General features: G+C 40.1%; 1 protein-coding gene and 1 long non-coding RNA gene across 12 annotated transcripts in view; one reads left to right on the top strand and one right to left on the bottom strand.

Annotated features, from left to right (window-relative positions):
- The window catches only part of LOC132209811 (uncharacterized), a 43522-nt gene extending 19344 nt beyond the window's left edge, over positions 1 to 24178 (bottom strand). For both annotated transcript variants that reach the window (XR_009445927.1, XR_009445928.1), the window contains exons 1-2: positions 23752 to 24178; positions 15077 to 15196 (exon numbers count right to left, since the gene is read on the bottom strand). This is a non-coding gene — a long non-coding RNA (uncharacterized LOC132209811). The remainder of the gene's footprint in view (positions 1 to 15076; positions 15197 to 23751) is intronic.
- hdac4 (histone deacetylase 4) overlaps positions 1 to 25338 on the top strand; it is a 532576-nt gene that overhangs the window by 433083 nt on the left and 74155 nt on the right. For all 10 annotated transcript variants that reach the window (XM_059647103.1, XM_059647104.1, XM_059647105.1 and 7 more), the window contains 2 exons: positions 10181 to 10367; positions 15037 to 15170. In XM_059647103.1, coding sequence (XP_059503086.1) covers positions 10181 to 10367; positions 15037 to 15170 — 321 coding nt within the window. The remainder of the gene's footprint in view (positions 1 to 10180; positions 10368 to 15036; positions 15171 to 25338) is intronic.

Genomic DNA, 25338 nt, shown 5'->3' with positions numbered 1-25338 from the left:
GTTATATGTGTAAATTCCTTTCGATAAACTTGGTGCTTTTATTACTTCAGTAGTGCCTGTAGTTGGATATGTCGGGTGGTTTTTGTTGCATTCATCCCTAATGCTTTGAATCGTCAAGTATGATCACAGCTGAGTGATTAATGCAATATGTTAAGCTTTTCTACATGAAAGTCTGTGCTAAAGCATATGCTGCAGAAGAATATTCAGCATTAAGGGAAAGAAAAAGAGTTGACAGCAGAAGATTGGGAGAATTGGTAGGAGCTGAGTCTGAGGACTCACGGGAAGACAAGAAAGAGGTTGAAATCCCAGTCTGGATGCTTGAAAATGTTGTGCAAGTCACAAGAATATCTAAACAATGATGGTTCTGTTGTTTACCTACAGTTTGTTTCAAGTGTAGCATTTGAGTCAAAGGGCCGTAAAAATGTTTTTATTCCATATGCAAAACATTATAAGGAATTAAATAAGAAGATATCATTGTATAGTGATTGTAACAAGGTCAGCTCAGTGGACCTCATAGAATACGAATACCTTGATTTGGGCTGTTAATCTGGTCCAATCAGGGAGCCCTGGCTGACAGATATAAACAGGAGTGTCAGAGGTTCTGCTCACTTTTAGAGCTGATATTGAGGGAACTGTATCACTGTCAAGGACTCTCCATATGTAAGTAAAGGGTGATTTGGTGTCAGGATATCTACATCTGTGGAGTTATTTCACGTTGCTCCCCTTAATGGTATTCTTTACAAAGGCCACGTCAGCCACAAAGCGCGCGGATTTGTTTGCCTTGCCGTTATCTGCACAACAGCACAATCATCATTAGTGCAGCATACTTGCCATTACTACTTAGTTGCTTCACATCTCGTCTCAGTATTAACTCCAATAAAGACATTTTTATGATTTTTTTTCATATTGTCTTAGTTGCTGGTATAATTTTTTAAACACTTCAATTTTTTCAATAGTGCATGTTAATGCTTTTGGAACATTATAGGACACATTTACCTTTATTTGAAGTGTGCTGTTGAATGTGCAGGAGAGGACCTTGGTAATATTTGTTATTTGGGGCAGTCTGTGCCTCTATCCCTCACTGCCACAGACTTAGTGAAGCTGTGATGGGGGGGCAGATTTTGTCTGTGTTAAATGTGCTCATAAATAATGTTGTCGCTACATTTAACACTGGAAGAAACATTATTTGCATAGTTACCAATTTATTTAAATGGAAGATGCTGGTAATTATGCAGTGATTTATTTTCCTTATATAAGAGATGATGCGCTGATCCACAAAGTTTGTTTATTAACATGTTTTAAAAATATATCCCTGACACTTCTTGCCAGAATTGCATATATAAGCAGGTTAATATTCTTTTTAAACTTTGAGTTCTAGTTAGTAGTGATAAATAATCAGTCTGAAATTCAAAAACATTTTGTCAGAAAAATACCTTTGTGCACTGCTGGCCATGCTGGTTGAGTTCTAAAGCATATTGTTGTTGAACTGAGTCTGCGCATGCAGTGACGGAACCAACAAGATAAAGGATGTTTGTCTTCATCTTCACCAATCTGCCTGTGGCAGATCCTTCTGTCCATGACAGTTTTGGTAAGAGTGACAACCGCACAGCCCTTCTGGAAACAAAGTTCCACCTCCACATTGGTGACGGCTTACGTTATGTGTGACATTATCACTGAGCTAAATGGGACAGACTTCGAACAGATCTAGCAATTCCAGGCTAGGCATCCATGAGCCACTAAGGGCCATCAGCAGCCGAAAAATCATACTCACAATCTGCATCCTCGTGGCCTGACACAACCCCCAGTCTGCTGTTACCAGCAAGCCAGGGAATCAAGCCCGGCTCAGTGGAGAGTACAGAAAGCCATACCATCAATACCTAAGAAGGAGATGTCAACCCAGTGAAGCCAGACCTGTCAAACAGCACAAGCAGCAAGTGATAGACTAAACAATCCCGCAACCTATGGATCAGATCCAAGTTCTCCAGTCCATCCACATCCAGGCACGAGAGGTAATGAAACAATTCCGTGGAGTTGGCTGTACAAATGTCCCAATCCTCCACGATGAGGAAACTCAGCACCTCAGTGTAAAATGTAAGGCTGAAGCATTTGCAGCAATCTTCAACTAGAAGTGCTGAGTGGCTGATCCACCTTGGCCTTCTCCTGAGGTGCCCAACGTTACAAATGTCAGTCTTCCACCAATTCCATTCACTCCACATAATGTCAAGAAACAGTTGGAGGACTGGACGCAGCAAAGTCTGTGGGCCTGACAACGTTCCAGCAATAGTACTGAAGATCTGTCCTCCAGAACTTGCCACACCCCTACCCAAGTTATTCCATTATAGTTACAACACTGATTTCTACTCGATGACTTTTTGAAAATTGCCCAAATACGTGCTGTATACAAAAAGCAGAACAAATCCAACCCAGTGAATTACCACCCCATCGGCCTACTCTCAATCATCAGTCAAGTGATGGAAAATGTTATCAAAGTTCTCTCAAGCCGCACGTTTGTCAATAACTTGCTCATTGATTCCCCGTTTAGTTTCTATCAGGATCACTTGGCTCCTGATCTCATTACCACCTTGAACGGAATTGCAGAGGTGGGATGAGAGTGATTGTCATTGACATCATTTGTCTGAGTGTCAAGGACCTTTAGCAAACCTGGAGGTGATTGGAATCAGATGAAAACTCTATGCTGGTTGAACTCATGACTGGCATAAAGGAAGGTGGTTGTCTGTTGGAGGTCAGTCATCTCAGTCCCAGGACATCTGTGCAGGATAGTGTCTTAGGCCCAACTATCTTCAGCAGTTTCATCAATAATCTTCCCTCCATGGATAGGTCAGCAGCGGAGATGTTCACCAATGATGGGACAATGATCACCTTTTGCAACTCTTCAAATACCGAAGTAGTCCGTGTCCAAATACAGCAAGACCTATACGACATCCAGGCTTTGGCTAAACAGTACCTAGCAACACTCATGCCACATAAATGCCAAGCAATAACCATCTCCAATAAGAGGCAATCCAGCCATCATCCCTTGACTTTAATGCTAAACCATCATTGAATCCCCCACTGTCAAATTCCTAGGGGTTAACATTGACGAGAGCTGAACTTGATTAGCCACTTGGCTAGAAGAGCAAGTCAGAGGCTAACGTAGCCCACATCCTGTAGCACAAGTGAAGAGAATGATAGAACACTCCCTATTTGTCTGGATGAGTGCAGCTCTAAAAATACTCAAGAAGTGGGTAGCACAATGGCTTAGTAGTTAGCACTGCTGCCACAACACCAGGGACTCAGGTTCGATTCCACCCTCGGGCGACTGTGTGGAGTTTGCATGTTCTCCCCGTGTCTGCGTGGGCTTCCTCTGGATGCAGTGGTTTCCTCCCACTGTCCAAAGATGTACAAGTTAGGTAGATTGGCCATGATAAATTATTCATAGTGTTCAGAAATACATTTTAAATATTCATTTGTGGGATGTGGCAATCACTAGCAAGGCCAGAATTGATTGCCCATACATAATTGCCCTTGACAAGGCAGTGTTAAGTCACTTTCATGAACCACGTTCAATCCTTGTCATGAACGTACACATCAGCAATGTTAGGAAAGGAGTTCCAGGATATTGACTCCACAACACTAAAGAAGGATAGTATATTCCTGAGTCAGATTGGTGTAAGACTAGAAAAAGAACTTGAAGGTGATGGTAGTGTTCTTGAAGGTAATAGACATTGTAGATTTGAAAGGTATTGATATAGGAACCTTGTCATGTTGCTGCAGTACGTTGTGGATCTCGTGTAACTCACAGTTACAGTGCTCACTTACGAAAACACTGAATGTTCAGGGTCATAGGCTGCCACTGAAGTGTGCTGCTGTCAAACCTCTTGAATGTTTAAGGAACTGACCCTCCAGTTAAGCCAGCAGTATCTCATTGTAATTTAGATTTGTACCTTGTAAATGGCAGACAGGTTTTGTGGAGTCAGGCAGTGAGTTACTGCTGCAGACTTCCTAGCCTCTGACCTGTTCTTTGAGCCATAATATTTATGCAACTGACTTCGTTAAGTTTCTGATCAGTTGTAGCGGTTTGATTTTTTTTTGGAGATGCTCATTACTCAGTATTTCCATAAAACAAAAGTACTAGCTGGTTATTAGAGCAATCCTGAATATTGTCTACAGCTTGCTACATGCAAGCAAAGGCTACTTCACAATCTCTGAAACTGTGAATGGGACTCAACACTGCATCAAAAACAAAGGCACCCAATTCTAACTTTATTATTGAGGAAAGGTCATCAGTAAAAAGCAGGAAATGGATGGACCAGTGACATCACTCTGAGGAACGCTGACAGTGATGTGGTCATCCACAGCTATAACCATTTTCATTTAGACTGTGTAATTTTAAAGAATTATATACTGTATCACACGTGATGTTCAAAATTTGTGTATGTTATTGTCTTTAACATTACTCAGATTCTTGCTTATGCTAGTAGAATTTTTCCTCTAAAATTAAGTATGGTACCTTGAGACTAATTTTGTGCATTTTGTTGATACCAGCTGAATAGTCGCAGAAGGTACCAGAAGAATCTTTTGCAGTTGGATTCTGCAGGGATTCAGATTGTGTTTGTATGGAGAAATAGCATTCCTTTCAAATTAGGTCTCTTGTGGCATCTTGTTTTCTGTTGCATGCCCATGAGAGATACCTAGCCAGGACGTCTGTCTGTAAGCAGATTCATAGGAACACTGCATTTCTAGTGACGTGTCAGCACCCAAAAGCTTATGCATGTAGCCAATAAGGAAAGTACACGGTATCATACTGTATTTAAATTCCACAAGGGGTTAACCCAGGCTAAATGTGTTGAAGCATGGAAATACAACTGCATATAAACATTTGGGACATAAGTACTAACTTGACAGAGAGGCAGTGCTTCCTGGTTACCTGAAAGGACTCTGGTTAACTTTACTGAGACCTAGATGATTACCTTAACTAATGGGGGACTTCTGATGTGTTTGTGACATATTGAGCAAATTCTGTGTTTAGCAGAATTGACACCAGCTGAATTATGTAGATTAGACTTGCTGGTGGAGAAGCCTATGCTTATGATGTAGTTGAAAAAGTCAATTTTAACTTTATTCCATAGGATTCACTAGAGTCAGGTAATGGTCTTAACCATTAATGACATTATCACTGGTACAGGATAACCCTAGGAGGAGATTTGTACAGAAAACAAAACGGTTTCCTGATAGAAGTTTTGATAGGTCTGTCAAGTCCTTTTCCTGAGGTATGAAGAAATAAAAAAAGTGCTTTTGTGAGAGTAAGAGGGAACAGATAGAATTTCAGAATGCCAAAGGAAAGAAAGAAATGCATGTTTAAATTACAAGAGACTGTTGTTCTTGCAGGTCAAGACTGTATTTAATGCAGAGAATATTATTTTGCCACTGCTAGTCACTTCATTTTAGGAAAAGTAAAAAAGTACATCGAAGGCTTTTAGATGGAGTACTTTCTAGGTTAACATAGTGATAACAAATTTGAAATTGTTGAAATGGATCTTCTAAAGTTTTATTATCTTTGATTTAATTAGCTGATAGTACATTATAACTTTTGACTTATTTTTTTCCGATGTTAACCTCTTAGATGGTACAAAGAGCTCCAAATCTGTATGTTACTATTTGGAGGGTACCTGGAGAAACTATCACCATATGTCTTGCCTTATCGCATTACACTCTTTTTGTATTACAATTTATAGATTAAAAATGACTCTGGAAATCTGAGTAAATTTTATTCAAAGGGCTGTTGAAAATGAATATTTATCAATGAGTTTGAAAATGGAGGGAATTAATGTGCATGTTTAATTTTGATAATCTTAAAATGTTGGTTTTCTTCAACACGGCTGAGGTATACTACTTACAGTAAACTTCCCTCAGTTCACGTCTGAGTTTAAGGGTATAAGATCTTGGTTATTATCTTGAGTAGTAAAACTTCAGTATAGTTCTTACTTAATGGTTTCTAAATGTTGGTTAAGGTAAGACCTTTCTTTAAACTGCAGCTTGCTAAACCATGACTTCAACCCTGGAATGGTTGGGAAGGTCTGTTTTATCTCTGATGAGCAGCACTGTTCAGCTAGATTACAAATTGCTCCATTCACAGTTCAAAGCATGCAGGAGACGGCCATTAATCTGTCTATTTCAAAGGCTCAGCAGGTGTTTTCCTTAGGTTCTCAGCACAGATCGACAGGCAATGTTTGAAGCATTTGAAGTGAAGACATTTTTTTATAAAATGTGCATTTACCTTGAATTGGATTATGAGGAGGAAAGCAATTGAGTTTGTATACTTAACCCATTTAAGAATTAATATGGTGCAAAGAGTGAATTAATGGTGTGCTTTAAAAATATAGATTTAAATTTTTTTGTGACTGAGGAACTGCCTCAGGATTACATCACAGGCAAGTCCTTACAATCAAGAATCTTAATGAGGGAAGGTAAACATTAAATTGGTCATTTTCAATTTCTAAATTTTGTTGGCTCTTGAAAAGTGTTTATCAATGCTGCAAAGAAGATATGTGACTTGAAGGGCTGAATGTCCATTTTTGTATTCCTTGAGCATGAAGTTTCAGATACAAATTTACATAGATCACTTGTCTTGGTTATGTTCCTGCTTTTATTAACTTTTATTCGAAGTTTTTTTCAGGCTTCCCATCAAATTTTGTTTTTAAAAAGATTTAGCATTGCTTCATATTGTCTCAATCCTGTCCCCTACAGGAGAATTCAAATGTAATGCAAGGTTGATTCATCTTCATCCACGTTCTAAGCATAGGAATACTAACAGTACACAAGCGAATCTGACAGAATACGCACAGAAGTACAATTCCACATTAACTGCTTATAAATAATAATTGAATTACTTGAGGATTTCTGCATTTGGAATTCTTGGTATGATGGATCAGCATCATGGTATAGATCTAACAAAATAAATTTGACAAACACATATCTACATGGCACACATATCCATCAGCATTCTAAACAGATGATTTTAATATTTCACTTATATTTTAATGAAATTTCCCATCACTTTTCGTCAGCAGATATCTAGTATTATGTGTACCTTCAATTTGATTCCTTCTTGACCTATCATGACACAATATTATTTCATCAGTACAGCCCATTTTTAATGTCTCACCGCTATGGCTGTATGAAACATTGAATAGTTTGACAACAACATGCTTTGAGTGTTGTTTCATGGAAGCAGTGAGGGGGTAGGAATCTGATGAGTCTGAATTTGTCCTCACACAAAATAGCAGTTTCCAAAAGGGTCACTCACTGTGAGAGTGAGAATCGTGACACTTTATCCCTCAGACATTATGGCTGGTGTTGTAAATTACTGTGCCAACTGAAAACAACTATTACAGTATGGACCAAAGGTTGAACTCAGAATCTGGTCTTTATTTTTTATTTTTTATTTTTTCATTATTTTTTTTATTATTTTTTATTTTATTTTCATTCCAAACCACATGATGTCATTCAACCATCAGTGTGTTTCTCTACATTTATTCACAATTTTTATACTCCATCCTGTTTTCCTTGTGATTTTTTTAAAAATTCAAATTGAATGCCTACCTAAATTTGAGAGGACTCAGCAAATATTTAGTAAGATATTGATGGGACTGAAGGGTTTGAGTTTTAAAGAGAGGTTGGATAGGCTGGGATTTTGTTCACAGGAGTTTGAGAGGTGACTTGTATAAGTTTATAAAAATCATGAGAGACATAGATAAGGTGAATAACAAAAGTCTTTTCTGTAGGATAGGGGTGTTCAAAACTAGGGGGCAAATTTTTAATGTGAGAGGCGAAAGATTTAAAAGAGTACTGAGGGGCAACTTTTTCCACATGGTGGTTCGTATGTGGAATGAAGTGTCAGAGGAAGAGGTAGATGCAGGTACAGTTGCAACATCTAAAGGATATTTGGACAGGTACATGAATAGGAAAGGTTTAGAGCAATATAGGCCATACGCAGGTAAGTGGGACTTGTTTAATTTGGGATACTTGGTCAATGTTGGGCTTGTTGGAACAGAGGTTCGGTTTCTGTGAACGTAGCCCAATGACTGTTCTTGATGTGAATCTAAATAGTTAATATTGCCAGGCCATTACTTCAAAATATGGGTTATCACTGCCAAATTCAAACATTCTCCTCATTCGACACCTACTTACCTAGCGTGAAGCAATCAAGCGAGCACGGGGGAGAGCAAGAGAGCAAGCCAGCATGGGAGAGAGTGATCCCAATACAGAGGAGAGTGAGCCAGAGTGGAAGAGAACTACAGAGCAAGCCCAATGTAGAGGAAAGAGACCAGTGTGGGGGAGGGCTACACTGTGAGCCTAACATGGAAGAGAGTGAGCTCAGCATGGCAGCAATAGAGCCCCCCCAGCATCTGCAGCAGTGGCAAGAACAGCCAGCTCGATGCCTCCCAGCAACCGCAGTGGCGACAAGCGCAGGGAGATCAGGCCCAGTGCAGAGGATATCGAGCACAGGGGAAATCAAATCATGGTGGGGTGTGCAAGACAAGTATGGCTAAGCACTTAAGAAGGATTGCAATGTCGTACTTCTAACTTTATTTCTTTATTTTTCTACTTTACACTAAGAAGGACTTTATTGTTGAACTTTTAACTGTATTTGCTTATTTTTCTCCTTTGTATCTAAGATATTGTGCCTAGGTACTTTTGCATCTAAGATGGTGCCAGGATTGACAACATTGTACTCCTGTATCCCTGTGCTTGAGTACATGTGACAATAAAATCTTGTTCTAAGTTGTTCGACATGCATTCTAGTGAGTGACTGAATAGCAATTAGGCCCAGGCACATTTTTTTCCCCCCTTACTCTCTGACATAGTGATGATGAGAACAATTTTGCTATTCTGTTACTGCTACAACTGAGAACAGCAAAGTAAACAGTCACCATGAATCAAAGCAGATACATTCTTAATGTGTGGTTCTGCATCACGTTACATGATGTATTCAAACATGGAGACTACATTAGAATGTGTCTCCAAGTACATTAACAATGGTGATTCTTCACACGCAAAAGTTCAGTCAAGTTTTTCTGATTTCAGTTGAAGTTCGGATGAGTTTGAGAAGGTAGGATGTTCGTGGTTGTGAACATATCTGATATTTTTAAAAAATTGCAACAACAGTAAGTGAATGTAAGGTAAAGGAAAAGTTGCCAAGGTCCCAAAGGACCATAGCGCTGTTTTCTCATTAGACAGGGTCAACTGATAGTGATTTAATGTGATGGTCACCGCACCTCAGGCAAGATTGAGAAGGTGGGACCTTTAAGGTAGCAAATGTAATATAATTAAGCGTTACAAGGAATCAGTAGCTAAGGAATGGAGTTTGGGGCAGGTACTGAAGAAAATGGCTTTAGATTTCTCGGTGTTTAACTGGAGGATGTTTCTGCTCATCCAGTGTTGGATCATGGATTGACAACCAGATAATTTAGCAACAGTGGAGGAATTAAGAGGTAGTGGTGCATTCAGCTTGGTATTGCCAGCATCCATGTGAAAATTAATGCTGTATCCCAATGTTATCACTGAAAGGCAGTATATAGATGAGATGTACATTGGGAATGGGAGCATGGTTAATTGACTTTTCTTTGGCATAACTTGACTCATTGAGATAGCATCAATATTTGTTTCAAAATTTTGGTGTGCTACTTTTCACATTCCTGTCCAAATTTTCATTAACAAGAACAACTCTAGTAATGTGATGATACCTGTGACAGAAGTAAGTATTAATCCAGTTTTAGTTTCTGGTTGCTTCGTTAAATCCTCTCTCAAAACTGATAGGCTAGTGTTTTGTGCTCACTGGGGTACTGAATTCAAAAGACTGAGCTTTGTACCTTGGTTCACTTGTCCATTGTTAAATAAATTGTCATGTAAATCAAAAACAAGGTCCAATTGTGTAATTTTTTTTGCACCTTTCAATGGATTGGAGAAGTTGAAAACCTTGGATAATGCCTGTTCTCCTGTATGTTATCCTGGGCCTATTAATAAAAGTTTACTTAGATATCATGACTAACGAAGACTTCCCCTGGTCATAAGAAAGCATGACTCAATCTGAGAGTGATTTAAAACAAAAATCTGGTAATGAAAGCTCCTACTTAATTTATTTGAACATTTAACTGGATTATTTTTCTTTGCGGTACAGCAAGCGCTTCTCCTGGAACAGCAACGTATTCATCAGCTTCGCAATTATCAAGCATCCATGGAAGCTGCAGGGATCCCAATATCATACAGTGGGCACCGTCCACTCTCCCGAGCGCAATCATCACCTGCTTCTGCTACCTTTCCTATCTCTGTTCAAGAACCACCCAGTAAACCTCAGTTCACTACAGGTAAGCAATTTTTAATCCAAAAATCTGAATTCTTGCCAGTGGTGAATTTTACATACCCTGATCTTTATCATTTCTCATAATACAAATTTTTTGAATTCTATTTCTAAGTTACTACTAAAGTTTATGTTCGATGTGTGTATTATTTAGTAGCAAAATATACGGAATTATATATATGCCCTTTTTATACAAAATTACAACTTTGACCTACATACTGTTCAATCCTGACATGTCTCAACTGTACCTCTCCACCACCACCACCTTCACTACCTCCATGTTATCACATTGATTGTCCAACTTCAGGTCCAGGACGAGATGATAATCATTGCAGTTAAGTGTGATTGGATGATCAAAGCCAGTATTTTCAACCCTTGCAACAAATTCCATATCGTCCTGTAGTTTCCACCTCCATCATTGTCTCAAATTGAAACAGACTGCTGTGTATCTGTGGCCTATTCAACCACGAACTGAAGTCTGATTCCATGTGCACCCACAAATACTGTCAACTTGTACCTTTACATTATCTGCCTCTGTCTCAAACGAACTATAACTGAAATCTCATCCTATTCTTTCTCATTTACTGATTCAGAATGATAAAGTTCTCTTGACCAGCATCCCATTCTCGGTCTGTTTCCAATCTTAGACCAAGTCCTGCTCAACAATGAATGATGCTCTAACTGACCTGCATAAACTTCTGATTTCCCATGCCTCAGATTTCAATTTATTTTATTCTTTGATGGGATGTGGATGCTGCTGAAATGGTGAGCATTTGTTGTGCATCCTTAATTGTCTTTGAACTGTGTTACTTGCAAGACCATTTCAGGATAGTTGGGGGTCAGCCACCTCAATGTGGGTCTGGAATCATGTGTAGGCCAGACCAGTTAATAATGGCAGATTTCCTTCCCTAAATTTCCTTCCCATTAGAGTCTTGGAGTCATTCAGCATGGAAACAGACTCTTCGGTCCAACCAGTCCGTGCTGAACATAATATCAAACTAAGCGACTCCCTCCTGCCTGCTGCTGGCCCATATCCCTTCAAACCTTTCCAATTCATGTACTTAGCTTTTAAATGTTGTAACTGTACCTACATCCACTGCTTCCTCAGGAAGTTCATTCCACACACAAACCACCCTCTGTGTAAAACATTTGTCTCTCGTGTCTTTTTGAAATCTCACCTGTCGCCTTAAAAATATGTCCCCTAGTCTTGAAATCCTCCATATTAAGGAAAAGACAGCTACCATTATCCCTATCTATACCCCACATGGTCATCTCTCAACCTCCTGTACTCCAGTGAAAAATGTCCCAGCCTATCCAGGCTTTCTTTAATATCAGATGAGTTTATGCAACAATTGATGCTAGTTCATGATCACCAATTTAAAGACTGGCTTTCAATTTCAGTTTTATTAATCAAATTTTAGTTGCTTCAGCTGCCAATGTGGGTTTTAAACTCACGACCTCAGAACATTAACCTGGGCTGCTTGCTCAAATTCCTTCTGAGGCCTTTCCTCTCCATGTGTCTGGAACATTCCAGCTTTGGCATCATACCACTCCCTTTACCCTATCATCCGTAGCTGTGCTTTCAACTGTGTAAGGTCTGTTCTGGAAACCTCTCTTTAAAGGGCAAAAATTTAGACAGTTAATGGCACAATCACCAACAACGGTGACAAGACACTACACAAGAGGGAAACTTTCATTAAGAACACATCATGCTTTAGCTGACACATTCATTCAGTTCTGAAGAAATTTAAGTTCTTAGAGTAGTTCTGAACAGGACTGCTGCCTCCAGTCCTGTAGAAGAAAGCTATGGCAAATGATTATTTTGAATATAGGCAGAACCATAGAAAGGCCAACAGAAAACAGTTCATGACTACACAGAGCCTTGAAGTTGAAATGTGTGACGAATCTTACATATGTAGTTTTGGTTCTTGGGAAAATGTTATTAAAATATGCATACTTAAAGGCCAAAGCTACTACTTAGTGTGCTAAGTATAGCACCAAAAGGCCAAGTTGCTAAATTTGTTAAATTGAATAGCTTCTTCAGAATGAGGGATATAACAATTCTTGTGTTAAATAATTGCGGATTTCTTGACCACTGTGAAATTATATGTTAGTGGGATTCAATGTGTGAGTTTCTCTGACATAGTGATTTTTTACGCTTGCAAAGGACCAAGCTTTTACATTTCCAGAGACAAACCAAACTTGATTTCTTCAGAGCTGAAGGAATGTGTTGGCCAAAGCACAATTTACATTTTTAATAAGAGTGTCCCTGAACACACTATCATTCTGACAGCAGCTTCTTGCATGTTCTGCAATCACCATCATTAGCAATTGCCCAAACTCCTAACCTAGATAGAAATGCTCTTAAAAATATCAGTGTGTTGTTTCCTTGACAGCAAGGAGGACCTGTGAAATGGAAAATCTTATCTACCTTAACCATAGTCCTTACCATATCTTGCTCATCAATACTACTAAGACATGTAATGAATGTTCACAATATGTAGTTATTATTTGAAGATGAAACATGAATTTTAAAGTGAATATATGGTTTTAAATTTATTTGTGTTTTTATATTGTGTTAAGAAGAATAAAACATGGATTTAATTCATTTTTGCATTTGAGTTCTGAGTGTGGTGAGGGCTGTCTAGAAATTTGTTTGTATGCATTTAATTGAGGCATTTAAAATAAAGAACCTTTGAGGGAGTAGCTCAGTGCTTTAGAATAAAGAGAGAAAAATAATTGAGCTGTTGCCTAGCAACAAGATCCTCTACGGCATACAGAGATGGTGACAGAAACAATTTTCTTGTTAGAATGAAAGACAGAACTGCCCAGAAGGTTAATGAATTTACAGCGTTCTTGAGAGACAGAGAGGTCTTTCAAACTGAAAAGGCTTGTAAGATCAGCAGTGCAGTTTAGCAGTCTCCAAAACTGTCAGGGCTGAAGACAAGAAGTCTCAACTGGCTTATTGTCAATGAAGAATAAGTTCCAGAAAAAGAACACTGTGGAAGAGTTGTACTCGTAGTTTGTTTAAGGGTCTCAAGAAGAGACATTAACTAAACAAATAACATTGAGTAAGTGAAGAAATACGTTGAAACAAAATTAATTGCATCTGCATCAACAAACAATGAAGTGGATTTAAAGTGGAAACTTGATGGTCCCCTCACTGAGGTTTAGCATCTGTAAGATTGATAAGAATAAATGTTTGAAGCTTTATTTCTGACATTTGTAATAAGATCACTTCCCTTGCCTGTAATAAACTTTGATTTTCCTTTGTGAAACAAACATTGAACATTTTTACCGGTGACTGTCGTCCACGGTTAACAAATTGCAAAAAACAAATCTCTGTCAAGCCAGGTTTCACTTTGGAATCTGACTTATCCAGTGTTCCCATCAATTGAGTTCATAACACAAGACTACTACAATAAATCATTGTGGAGACAGAGTCAGCACAGAATCACATTCTTGTTTTGATCATTTGCCATACTCGTTTCCTGGATCTTGAATCCAGTGGTGAAAATTCCTCCAATGCTGGAAAAAGCACCACCTGCCTGGATAGACCTAGTTCCCTACACTATGTAGAATTGTTCTTGGATTTTTGTGTGCTTTAGACTTTTCTACTATTCTCCATTCCTGAAGCGGTCATTTCTCGAAGATGATGGCTGAGATTGCAACTCACTCAAAAAGCATTACTTACTTCAAGCTAAAATTGTGCATCATATCTCCTTGGCTGTGAGCTATAATCTTACATCAAAGGCCCTCTTTCATTAATTGTTGCAAGTTTCCCCCATGATATAATTCAACTGTCATTCCTCATTAAGATGGAAGAAGTACTGATCTAGTTGCTAGTTTATAGCTAAGTATAATCGACTGAACTTGATATGAATGTAGGATAATATATATTTAGCATTGTAGGTGCGTACCTTTTCAACTAGGTTGTCCATGCATTTGAATTCTTGTAGATGCCCAGTGTTTCTTGTGCAAATCACTTCCCAAATATAAATACAGATGATTATTTATTCACTCTGAATTCAGAATGATGCAGGGATTCTGCAATAGATTCTGAGAATATTTTCCCAACAATTTAGAAAACAAATTCCCCAGTTCTCGAGCTTAAAAGGCACCAATATCACTGAAATAGTTTTTCACATATCAATGTAGTGGATAACCAGAGAAATGACTCAGATTATTCTATGTTGTATTAAACTCTGACTAGAATTTTTATTTATGTGAGGACTATTCGAGTTTATAAACAAAATGGCTGTGACCAGTGTGTAAGTCATATGTATGCTTAGGTTTAGTATCAACATGTTCTAAGATTCTTCTCACTTTGAAGGAATTTTCCACTTCGTGAGGGTTCTTCTCTAGTACACCAGATAGAATGGTACTTTCTGTAGTTAGCTGTTTGCTTGGTAGTGGATAGACAGTTCTGTCATTAGTAATAGTTTTTCCTTAATTATTGATCATTTAAACTTAAAACGAGTGAACCGAAGGAAATATGTTGAGCGTGAGTGAATGTCGTTCTTGAACAAAGCAAGTATTTCAACAAATAACTATTTCTTGTTGCAGGCCCAAACTCTGTGGTAACTTTTAGATTCATTTTCAATATATTCATTTGACAATTGTTCGTGTTTCTGGTATATTGTTTCTTGACTGCTTGCTTTTAACTCTTGTAACAGGTCTTGTGTATGATACACTGATGCTAAAACATCACTGTACCTGTGGAAATACAAACAGCCATCCAGAACATGCGGGCAGAATCCAGAGTATCTGGTCCCGACTCCAAGAGACAGGCCTACGCAGCAAATGTGAGGTAATTTCCAGAGACAGGAAGTACATCTGTATGAAAACAAACTGTTGTTACCCCTATTGAATAGTACAGGAAGGTTATTGTATTTAGTAAGCAGCTAAGTACAGCCTTGAGCAGATGCAGAAGCAAAACTTATGACTAACTTAAATGTTTAGTTTAATACATTTACGTTAGTCAAATTACCTGTGAACTGTTTTAAAGCTTTAAGCAACTTACACAGAGACTTACAACTTATACCGAAGCCAACGTCACTCCACCCACCACACCCACAGCCAGCAGCTCCAGAGGAGACAGCAGCACCCAGCCCAGCTGAGTCTTCACAATCCCCCAAGACTTCCCCCTTACTGAGGACGAACGGGCAGTCCTCAGTAAAGGGCTCACCTTTGTCCCCCACCACCCAAATATCGACGAATACAACTCACGCTTGGATGTTGAACAGTTTTTCTGCCGCCTCCGTGCTTACTACTTTAATTGTGAGCCTAACCCTCCCCCTGCTGACCTCTTCTCCTGCCTCCAACACACCCCATCCTCCTGGGCACCATCCCAAGGCCTCCAACCCTCCTCCCTCTCCCACCACCACCCCCCCCCCACCCCCCACCCCGACTTCTACATCTCCAACTGCCATCGCAACATCGATTGCCTCAACTTCTCCACCCCTCTCACCCACTCCAAGCTCTTCCCCACAGAACATGCAGCCCTCTGCTCCCTTCGCCGCAACCCTAACATCACCATAAAACCCGTGGATAAGGGAGGAGCAGTTGTAGTATGGCGAACTGACCTTTACATCGCCCAGGCCAGACGCCAGCTCTCTGACACCACCTCCTTGATCATGACCTCACCCCCAACCACCAAAACATCATGTCCCAAACCATCCACCACCTCATCACTTCAGGTGACCTCCTACCCACAGCCTCCAACCTCATCGAGCCCCAACCCTGCACCGCCCATTTCTATCTCCTTCCCAAAACCCACAAACCAAATTGCCCTAGTCGACCCATTTTTTTCTGCCTCCTCCTGCCCCACCAAACTCGTCTCCACTTATCTGGACTCCATTTTCTCCCCCTTGGTCCAGAAATGCCTCACCTTTGTCCCTGACACCACCCACACCCTCCACCTCCTCCAAAACTTCTAACTCCCTGGTCCCCAAAACCTTCTCTTTACCATGGACGTCCAGTCCCTATACACTTGCATTCCCCATGCAGATGGCCTAAAGGCCCTCCACTTCTTCCTGTCCCTCAGGCCTGACCAATCCCCCTCCGCTGACTCACTCATCTGCTTAGCTGAACTCAACATCACCCTTAACAACTTCTCCTTCAATTCCTCTCGCTTCCTACAGACAAAGGGGGTGGCCATGGGCCCAAGCTATGCCTGCCTCTTTGTAGGATATATGGAACAATCCCTCTTCCAAAGCTACATTGGCCCTATCCCCACCTCTTTCTCAGTTACATCGATGACTGTATCAGTGCCACCTCGTGTTCCCACGAGGAGCTCAAACAGTTCATCCACTTCACTAACACTTTCCACCCCAACCTCAAGTTCATCTGGACCATCTCTGATACCACTCTCTCCTTCCTGGACACCTCTGTCTCCATCTTTGGCATCCACCTGGAAACCAATATTCAGTTCAAGCCGACCGACTCCCACAGCTATCTAGAATTCACCTCCTTTCACCCACCTTCCTGCAAAAAGGCCATCCCCTATTCCCAATTCCTTTGCCTCTGCCACATCTGTTCCCAAGATGAGGCATTCCACTCCCAGACATCCCAGATGGTCTCCTTTTTCAAGGACCACAACTTCCCCTCTACGGTGGTCGAAAACACCCTCGGCCATGTCTCTCGCATTTCCCGCAATTCATCCCTTACACCCCGTCCCCGCAATGACAACCAAAACAGAATAACCCTCATCCTCACATACCACCCCACCAACCTCTGAATTCAATGCATCATCCTCCGACACTTCCGCCATCTGCTATCTGACCCTGCTACCAAGACATTTTTCCCTCCCCACCCTTATCTGCTTTCCAGAGGCACTGCTCTCTTTGTGACTCCCTTGTCTGCTGCATACACCCCACCAGCCCTACCACCCCCGGCACTTTCCCTGCAACCACAGCAAGTGCTACACCTACCCCTACATCTCCCCTCTCACCCCACTTCCCAGGGCCTAAGAAGACCCTACAAATCAAACAGATGTTCCCTGCACATCTGCTAATGTGGTATACTGTATCCATTGTACCCGGTGTGGCTTCCTCTACATTGGGGAAACCAAGTGGAGGCTTGGGGACTGCTTTGTAGAACACCTACACTCGGCTCGCAACAAACAACTACACATCCCAGCCACAAACCATTTCAACTCCCCCTCCCGTTCCTCAGACGACATGTCCATCCTGGGCCTCCTGCATTGCCATAATGATGCCACCGAAGACTGCAGGAACAACATCTCGTATTTTGCTTGGGAATCCTGCAGCCTAACGCTATCAATGTGGACTTCACAATCTTCAAAATCTCCCCTTTCCTCACCTCATCCCAAAACCAGGCCACCTCATCCCTGCCTCCCTAACCATTCCTCTCACCTCAAGCACCACCCCCATCTCCTACCCTCTGCCTCCCTGGCCTGTCCGTCCTCCCTCTACCAATCTATCCCCTCGCTAACTCCTCACCTACATTCACCTTTACTGGCTCCAACCCCGCCTCTTCGACTTTTCTGTCTCCTCTCCACCTATCCTTCTCCTTTATCCGTCTTCTATCTGCGTCCCCCTCTCTCCCTATTTATTTCAGAATCCCCTTCCCCTCCCCCATTTCTGAAGAAGGGTCTCGACCCAAAACATCAGCTTTCCTGCTCCTCTGATGCTGCTTGGCTGCTGGGGTCATCCAGCTCTACACCTTGTTATCTCAGATTCTCCAGCATCGGCAGTTCCCACTATCTCTCTTACACGGAGAAAACTTTTGTTAACTCACCCTTTAGATTTGTCTTGGAATAAGTGTATGTTACTGTGGTCTAATTTGGAAGAATATATTTGGTTTGGATGTATTGTGGGAAATCTGTTAATAGTAGTTTATGTAAATTTACCCAAGTATAAGTTTTATTCATAATGCAAAGAAGTTTTTTCAAAAATGATGGATCAAATGTAGGAATTATTTGTCTCATGCTGCTGTTCCATTTCTGTTCACCAAATACTGGAGCATTTTATGCTGAAAAGCACACGGATGCTTAGTGGCCTTCTTTGAGGTGCTGAGTTTGTGAACTGGAGTGATTGTTTATTTCATAATTGTCAATTTCAAATGTGAATAGTTTTGTTAGGAATAGTCATAGAAATAGACAGCTGGCATCCACCGCCTCTGTATATGGCATTTTAATGTTGACAATTATATGGAACTTAATGTGCTTTGTTCCAATTTGTTCTGCTCTTTGTGTGGATTTCTATCACCATTAGGGAGCATTTCAATATGCTTTACATTACAGAATTGTCAACAATATTAGGGATCAAAATAATTATATATAGACTACGCAACAAATAATATCTTCACAATTTGATTATGACTTTGACAAAATTTATAAGTATTGCACGATGTAAGGAGGATAGTCCTAAACTTGAAGCTGGTGGAATAGATAGACATATGGCAATAAAATTTAATGTAGAGAACATTTTACATATTAAGAAGGAAGAGGATAGCCGATTTATGTTAAAGGATACAATCCCAAAAGGGGAACAGGACTAGAGAGAGCTGGAAATATTTGACAGTACAAATTATTGGAAATAGGAGGGTCGGTTAAGAACACATGGATTCCTAAACTTCATAAATAAGGGCATAGAGCTCAAAAGTAAGGATGGCACTGTGAATCTTTATAAAATGCTGGTTTGGCCTCACTTGAAACAGTGTGTCCTGTTCTGGGCACTGCAATTGACTTCAGAGAAGATTTGAGAACATTTAGAAAAGGAACTAGAAAGAAAAAATTCAGGGGGTTGTTCCAGGAACCAGAGATTAGGTTGGCAAAGCTGGGGCTGTTCTTCTTAGCAGATTTGGTACAAGCTGAAGATCATGACGGGTCTGAATAGAGTAGATATTGATATACATTATTTTTTGATATGTTAGTCTGTGTAACATACACCAAAAAGAATCAAGCACTTATTTGGATAGATGTCTTTAAGTTTTTAACAGCATTAACTATTTACACAGCTCCAATATCACAGACTCACACATAATCAGGTTCTGTGCTTACTGATGATATTGCACAGACACATTGCTGATTGACTGAAGAAGCACAAAACTGAGAACAACTGAAGGTGAGGCAGGTACCTTAATAGAGAAACATCATGTTTGATGTCTTGTAACTGTTTTAAAGGTACAAGCCTGTCAGGACTGAAATCTATACCAAAATACAGCATTCCTCCACTTTGCGCTTCTAGTAAAGAATAAGAACCCTTTTCTGATAAACATGTAGAAAAATGTGTATAGATATATTGTCTCTACAACAATCAAATAATGCCTTGTGGATATCCAACACCTCCAGAATGTGTTTTTTTTTACATTCACACGGTGTTTAGCTTTATTTTGCAGTGTGCTGTTTGTTGTCACAGATGGTATCATTTGTTGTAGGTGTGAGGTGGTTGTCTGGCATGATATCTAGTCATTGTCCTTTGTGACTGGTGATTTGTAAATGCAGTTCAAATATATCATCTATTTCTTCAGAAAACTGGACCTTTGCTCATTACAATGCCATATGACCTGAGCTGGACTCAAAAAAAAGTCATATCTTTCAATAAACACATCTATTTGTAAGAAAGTTTCAAACTTTTATGCTATGTCCTGGGTCAAGATGGGATAACTTTGCATTCCATTAATAATGCTGTTGTATCATTTTCTTTCTGCAAATTCATTGAGCACGTGTGGTTGGATGGTGAGAGGGAGAAAAGGGAAAACAGTGGGGATCTGCTTTCCAAAGATGAAAGCTAGTAGTGACAGCAACCTACTGAAAACCTTGGCTAGTTGGTTAACATAATCATCCATTTTATAGTACGAGCAGCATGTTCTGCAAGACTGTTAGACAGATGGCCATGAGGAGAAGAGATAATCTGTTGAACATTCCATTCCGAATCATCATGAATGGGTACGCTAGTCTACTGAGGACTGTTGTCAGGTACAATTTGTTGAGGTAAACGGAACATACTGAATATGGCAGTCAATGTGTCATTGACATTTTTAAGGAGGTAATGGTATAGTGGTGTTGTCACTGGATTGGTAATCCAGAGACCTAGGTAATGTTCAAGAGATCCTGGTTTGAATCCCACTATGGCTGATGCTGAAATTTGAATTCATTAAAGATCTAGAATTAAAAGTCTACTGATAACTATGAAACCATTGTTAACTTTCACAAAAACACATCTGATTCGCTCATGTCCTTGAGAGAAGGAAAACTGTTGACCTTACCTGGTCTGGTCTAGGTGTGACTCCAGACACAGAGCAATGTGGTTGACTCTTAACTGCCCTCTGAAATAGCTCAGCAGCTAGAAAGTCTCAAAAAGGAATTAAACTGGACAGACCACCTGGAATCAACTGCAGCATCAGAAATGACACAGACTAGTCAAGCAATATAGTCATGCTACTGGAATCATACATTATACGCAATCTTCCAGACAAACCATTGCCATCAATGGGTTTGTTCTGTCCTGCCAGCAGATGTGATGGCACACTGGTATGCAGTTGGGAAGGAGTTGCCTTGGGAATTCTTGACATTTATTCCAGACCCCATGAGGTCACATGGCATCAATCCAACATGGGTAAGGGAACCTTCTGTTAATACAATGTGCTATGCCCTTTCAGCTGATGACTTAGTAGGAAATTAGAGGAAATACTAAGAATGACAAGGACATATAATCTACTCTGGATGGAGCACCTCAGTGTCCACCATGGAGTGGCTCACCAGCACCAGTACTGACTGAGCTGTTTGACCCCTAAAAGACACAGCTGCTATACTGGATCCACAGCAGGTGGTGAGGGAACCAACAACTAGGACTTTAACCTTACCGATCAGCCTGCTACAAATATGTCTGTCTTTGAAAGTATCAGTCACAGTGACCATTGCACAGTCCTTGTGGAGTCAAAGTCCAGTTTTCACATTGAGGATATCATTGCATCGTTATGTGTGGCACTATTAGGGTGCTAAATGGGATAGACTTTGAACAGATATAGTAACTTGAGACTGGAAATCCATGAGGCACTGTGTGGGCCATCACGTAGCCGCAGAATTCTGCTCCAACACAATCTGTAATGTCATGGCCTGGCTTATCCCCCACTCTACCATTACCATCAAGCCAGGGAATCAACCCTGGTTCAGTTATCAGCACAGGAGGTATATGTCGGGGTACCTAAAAATGAGGCATCAACCTAGTGAGGCTACAAAGTAGAAGAGTGTGCTAAACAGCATAAGCAGCAATCGATAGCTGAGTGATTCCACAAACAGCAGATCACATTTAAGCTCTGCAGTCCTGTTGTGAATGGTCAGTTAAGCAACTTGTTAGAGGACAAGTCGCCGCAAATGTCCCCATCCTCAGTGATGGGGGAACACAGAATATTGGTGTAGAAGATGCGACTGAAGGACTTTACAAGTGCCGAGTGGATGATCCATCTCGGCCTCCTCCAGAGGTTCCCAAATGCCAGTCTTCAGCCTGTTGGAATCCCTCCATCTGAAAACAAGAAACAGTTGAAGGCACAGATACCACAAAGGATATTGACTCTGACAGTATTCTGAAGAAGTTCTAGGGCCGACCTTTCTGCTACCCTAGCCAACCATTGGTAAAGTTATGAAGGTGTCACCAACAGTGCCATCAAGCAGCACCTGCTTAGCAATAACCTGCTGAGTGAAACCCTGGGCATGGTATACCGAGTATGATATCAAGGAATCCTCGCAAAACTGGAGTCAATTGGAATCGGGGAAGGAAACATTCTGCTGGTTTGAGTCATACCTGGCACAAAGGACAGTAGTTGTGCTTGTTAGACATTAGTCATGTCAGCTCCAGGACACCCCCACAAGAGTTCCTCAGAGTAGTGCCCTGGGCCCAACCATCTACAGCTGCTTCATCAATGATCCACCCTCCATCATTAGGTCTGAAGTGAAGATGTTCACTGATGATTGCACAATGTTCAACACCTTTTTCAACTCGTTAAATATTGAAGCAATCCATGTTCAAATGTAGCAAGACTTGGACAGTGTTAATGTTTTGGCCAACAAGTAGCAAGCGATACTTGTGCCACACATGTGCCAAGCAGTAATCATCTTCAATAAGAAGAATCTAACCACTGCCCCCTTGCACCGGTGGTATCCTTGATTTGTCCTACCTATTCTTTTTTCCCAAAAAAAGATTATTTGCGCTGATTGTATAATAATCATTCTTGTACCTTTATGGAATTATATTAATGAGAAGATAAACCCCAAGTAAAAGAATCTTAATCCCTAAAGTATTTCGGTCAATTTAGTTTATAAAACAACGTTCTTCCAAAATGTTTTCATCTTGAACAAGACTTGTGATATACATCAGGTGAGACCATCACATGGCTGGTTTAACACTGAAACATATCACTAAATGCAAACACATTGCAGTTTCAAAGATCTGAAGTTCAGCATAACATTGGCAACATTCCATCTGAACTTCTACCTACAAAAATTTTACACCGGCACGTGACTGCCTTGAACAGTAATTCCATATGGAAGAAGTATAAATAGAAACATAACAATGTTGGTCATATTTGAAATATATTATTTCCATGTATCATGTGTTGAATTATTTGAAAATATATATGGTTAACATAAACCTAAAGAAATACTGAACATGTTACACCCGCTGTTGGATGTACTGGCACATCAGTTAATAGTGAGAACATATTTAAAGTATACCTCAATGCAAACTGCGCTGTATTTTTTCACAGCATTTTGCACAAGTTACCGTACCATCCTGTTCACCTTACTAAATTCTGTATCAGCTTCCCGATATTCAGTAATATGTGGTATTTTCAAATAGTGTAACTCTTGATGAAGAAATTTAGTTTACCAAAGGTTAGACATATTTGTTTATGCGTTGAGATCAAATTTGAGAAGAGAAATATTACTTTTGAGTTAATATTGTTACAATTCCGCACCAGATCTCCAAATTTGAAGTTACGGCCTGGTGAAGGACAACTACCATTATTTTTAAATTGGCAACATGTGAGATCTCAGGAGCTTAAATAAAGAGAAAAGCCACAAGATTCCAAGATAAAAATAGAAAATACCGGAGAAATTCAACAGGCTGTGGAGAGGGAAAAAGAGTTAATATTTCAATTGGACCTAATGCATTTCCCAGTATTTTCTGTTTCTATTTCAGATTTCCAGCATCCACTGTATTTTGCTTTCATAAAATGTCAATGTTTTGAACAAACAACAATAAATATCAGCATACAGAGTTAGAGTACAACATTTTCACAGCATTCAGAATTAAGGTAAATTTGAGTAACAGACAAATCAAGCTTGAACATTCCCACAGAACATAGCAAAATGCAGTCAAGACAAATCACATGGATTTTTTTCTGGAAAACCCTGAGACATTACTTACACTGTGGGTCATCAAATCTCAAACTTTACCAGGAATTCCAATGTCTTTCCTTTTGGAGATCTAGCTTTGAATTTTTTTCAAAAGCCACTCCCTCACTGAATTCCTCAATGACTGCTGACTTCGTAGTTCCTCAATCCTATCTCCTAAAACGACATCCAACTGCCAACTGGATTCGCAAGGCTGCACTCCTGCATTTAATTACCAGCACAATTCAAACTCTTTAGCTGCAGAATATCCATACTCTCAGACATTTCTTTGCCAACTCCCTGACAGGCAGTTTTCTTTCAGGTCCTCGAAAACTGATAAATGCCTTTGGTTTAGCCACCTTCTTTGCCTATTTCTAAGAGACTGCCTGACTAGCAGCCTGAAGGTAATGACATTTTCAGCAATACAGCTAAAAATAGCAGTACTTCTGCTTGGAGGTGGCCTCTGTGTTTCTCTGTTAATACATTGCCTAAATATCTCTCCCCGCCCTACCCCACCCTGACTGCCTATAACATTTAAACTGCCCTGCGTGACCTATTAAAAACCTTGCAACAATCCTATTCCTATTACTTGACAGGTCCAAACATACCAAACCTGAGAACTGTGTGTGCCCTGAACTATGTTGACAGTATACTGGCCTATTGCGTGAATTGTATAGAATAAGAAATAATGAATTCCATCACAATATACTGATTTCTGTTGATATATCTGAAAGGGAGACTATGGGAGCTTTAGCAAAGTCATTATATAGTCTTCACTACACCTTATGGGGATTGTTGCAATGCTTGTGCTGTCTAATTTGTTGCTTTGTAAACTGTTTTGAATAACTTATGGTGAATCTAAATATAATTCATGCGAGTATATTCTGTTTGAAATTTGGCACGTGCTGGCAAGATAAAAGATTCATGTGAGAATTGCAATTCAGATCAGTTTTTTTTCCCCAAGTTTGTTGTAGTTACACCCTTACGGCTTCTCTCCTAATTGCCTGTATTGTATTCCTAATGCTGTTCGTCTGTCTGACCTCCAGAATGCTGCTGTTTTGTTTCACTCTTTCTAATTTCTTCCTATCTTTATTTTGCTTATTCTTTTGATGCTACCGTGCTTCCTTTCTGATATGGAAAGTGGATGGTACAGCAGTAATAGCTGCAGGCTGCTTTTGGGGTGAAACTTGCATGAAAAATAGCCCTCAGCAGAGCCATTTCCAAGTCACATTCTCACTGTTCTCTACAGTTATCCCGTCGCCTTTACACTAACTCCCTTTCCTAACAGTCACTCTTACAGTCGTTATATTCTGACCTCTTATTTTGCAATCATTCACTTGGCACATGTATCTCCTCCCTATAACTCTTGTGAAATGCAAGCATGCTTGCAGCCTCTTATCTAATCAGAAAGCTGAACATTAATTGGAAATTTATCATCTTGGCCTCCATATTTATTTGAAAAGCTGTCGTGTCGATGTTGATTGAAGCCTGAAAAGAAAAGTGTTGGTAGAGCAGACTGATGACCACTTAGCCACAAAATTGAATACAGTAGCCATGCTGTAGCATGCATAATTCAGAGGAACAATTCTCAACAAAAACTGAACATTTTAAGAGTTGTTTT

The sequence above is a fragment of the Stegostoma tigrinum genome, chromosome 7, assembly GCF_030684315.1.
Source record: "Stegostoma tigrinum isolate sSteTig4 chromosome 7, sSteTig4.hap1, whole genome shotgun sequence".
Taxonomy (NCBI): Eukaryota; Metazoa; Chordata; class Chondrichthyes; order Orectolobiformes; family Stegostomatidae; genus Stegostoma; species Stegostoma tigrinum.
Note: the sequence above shows the minus strand (reverse complement) of the source record. Positions and strands in the feature narration are given on the sequence as shown.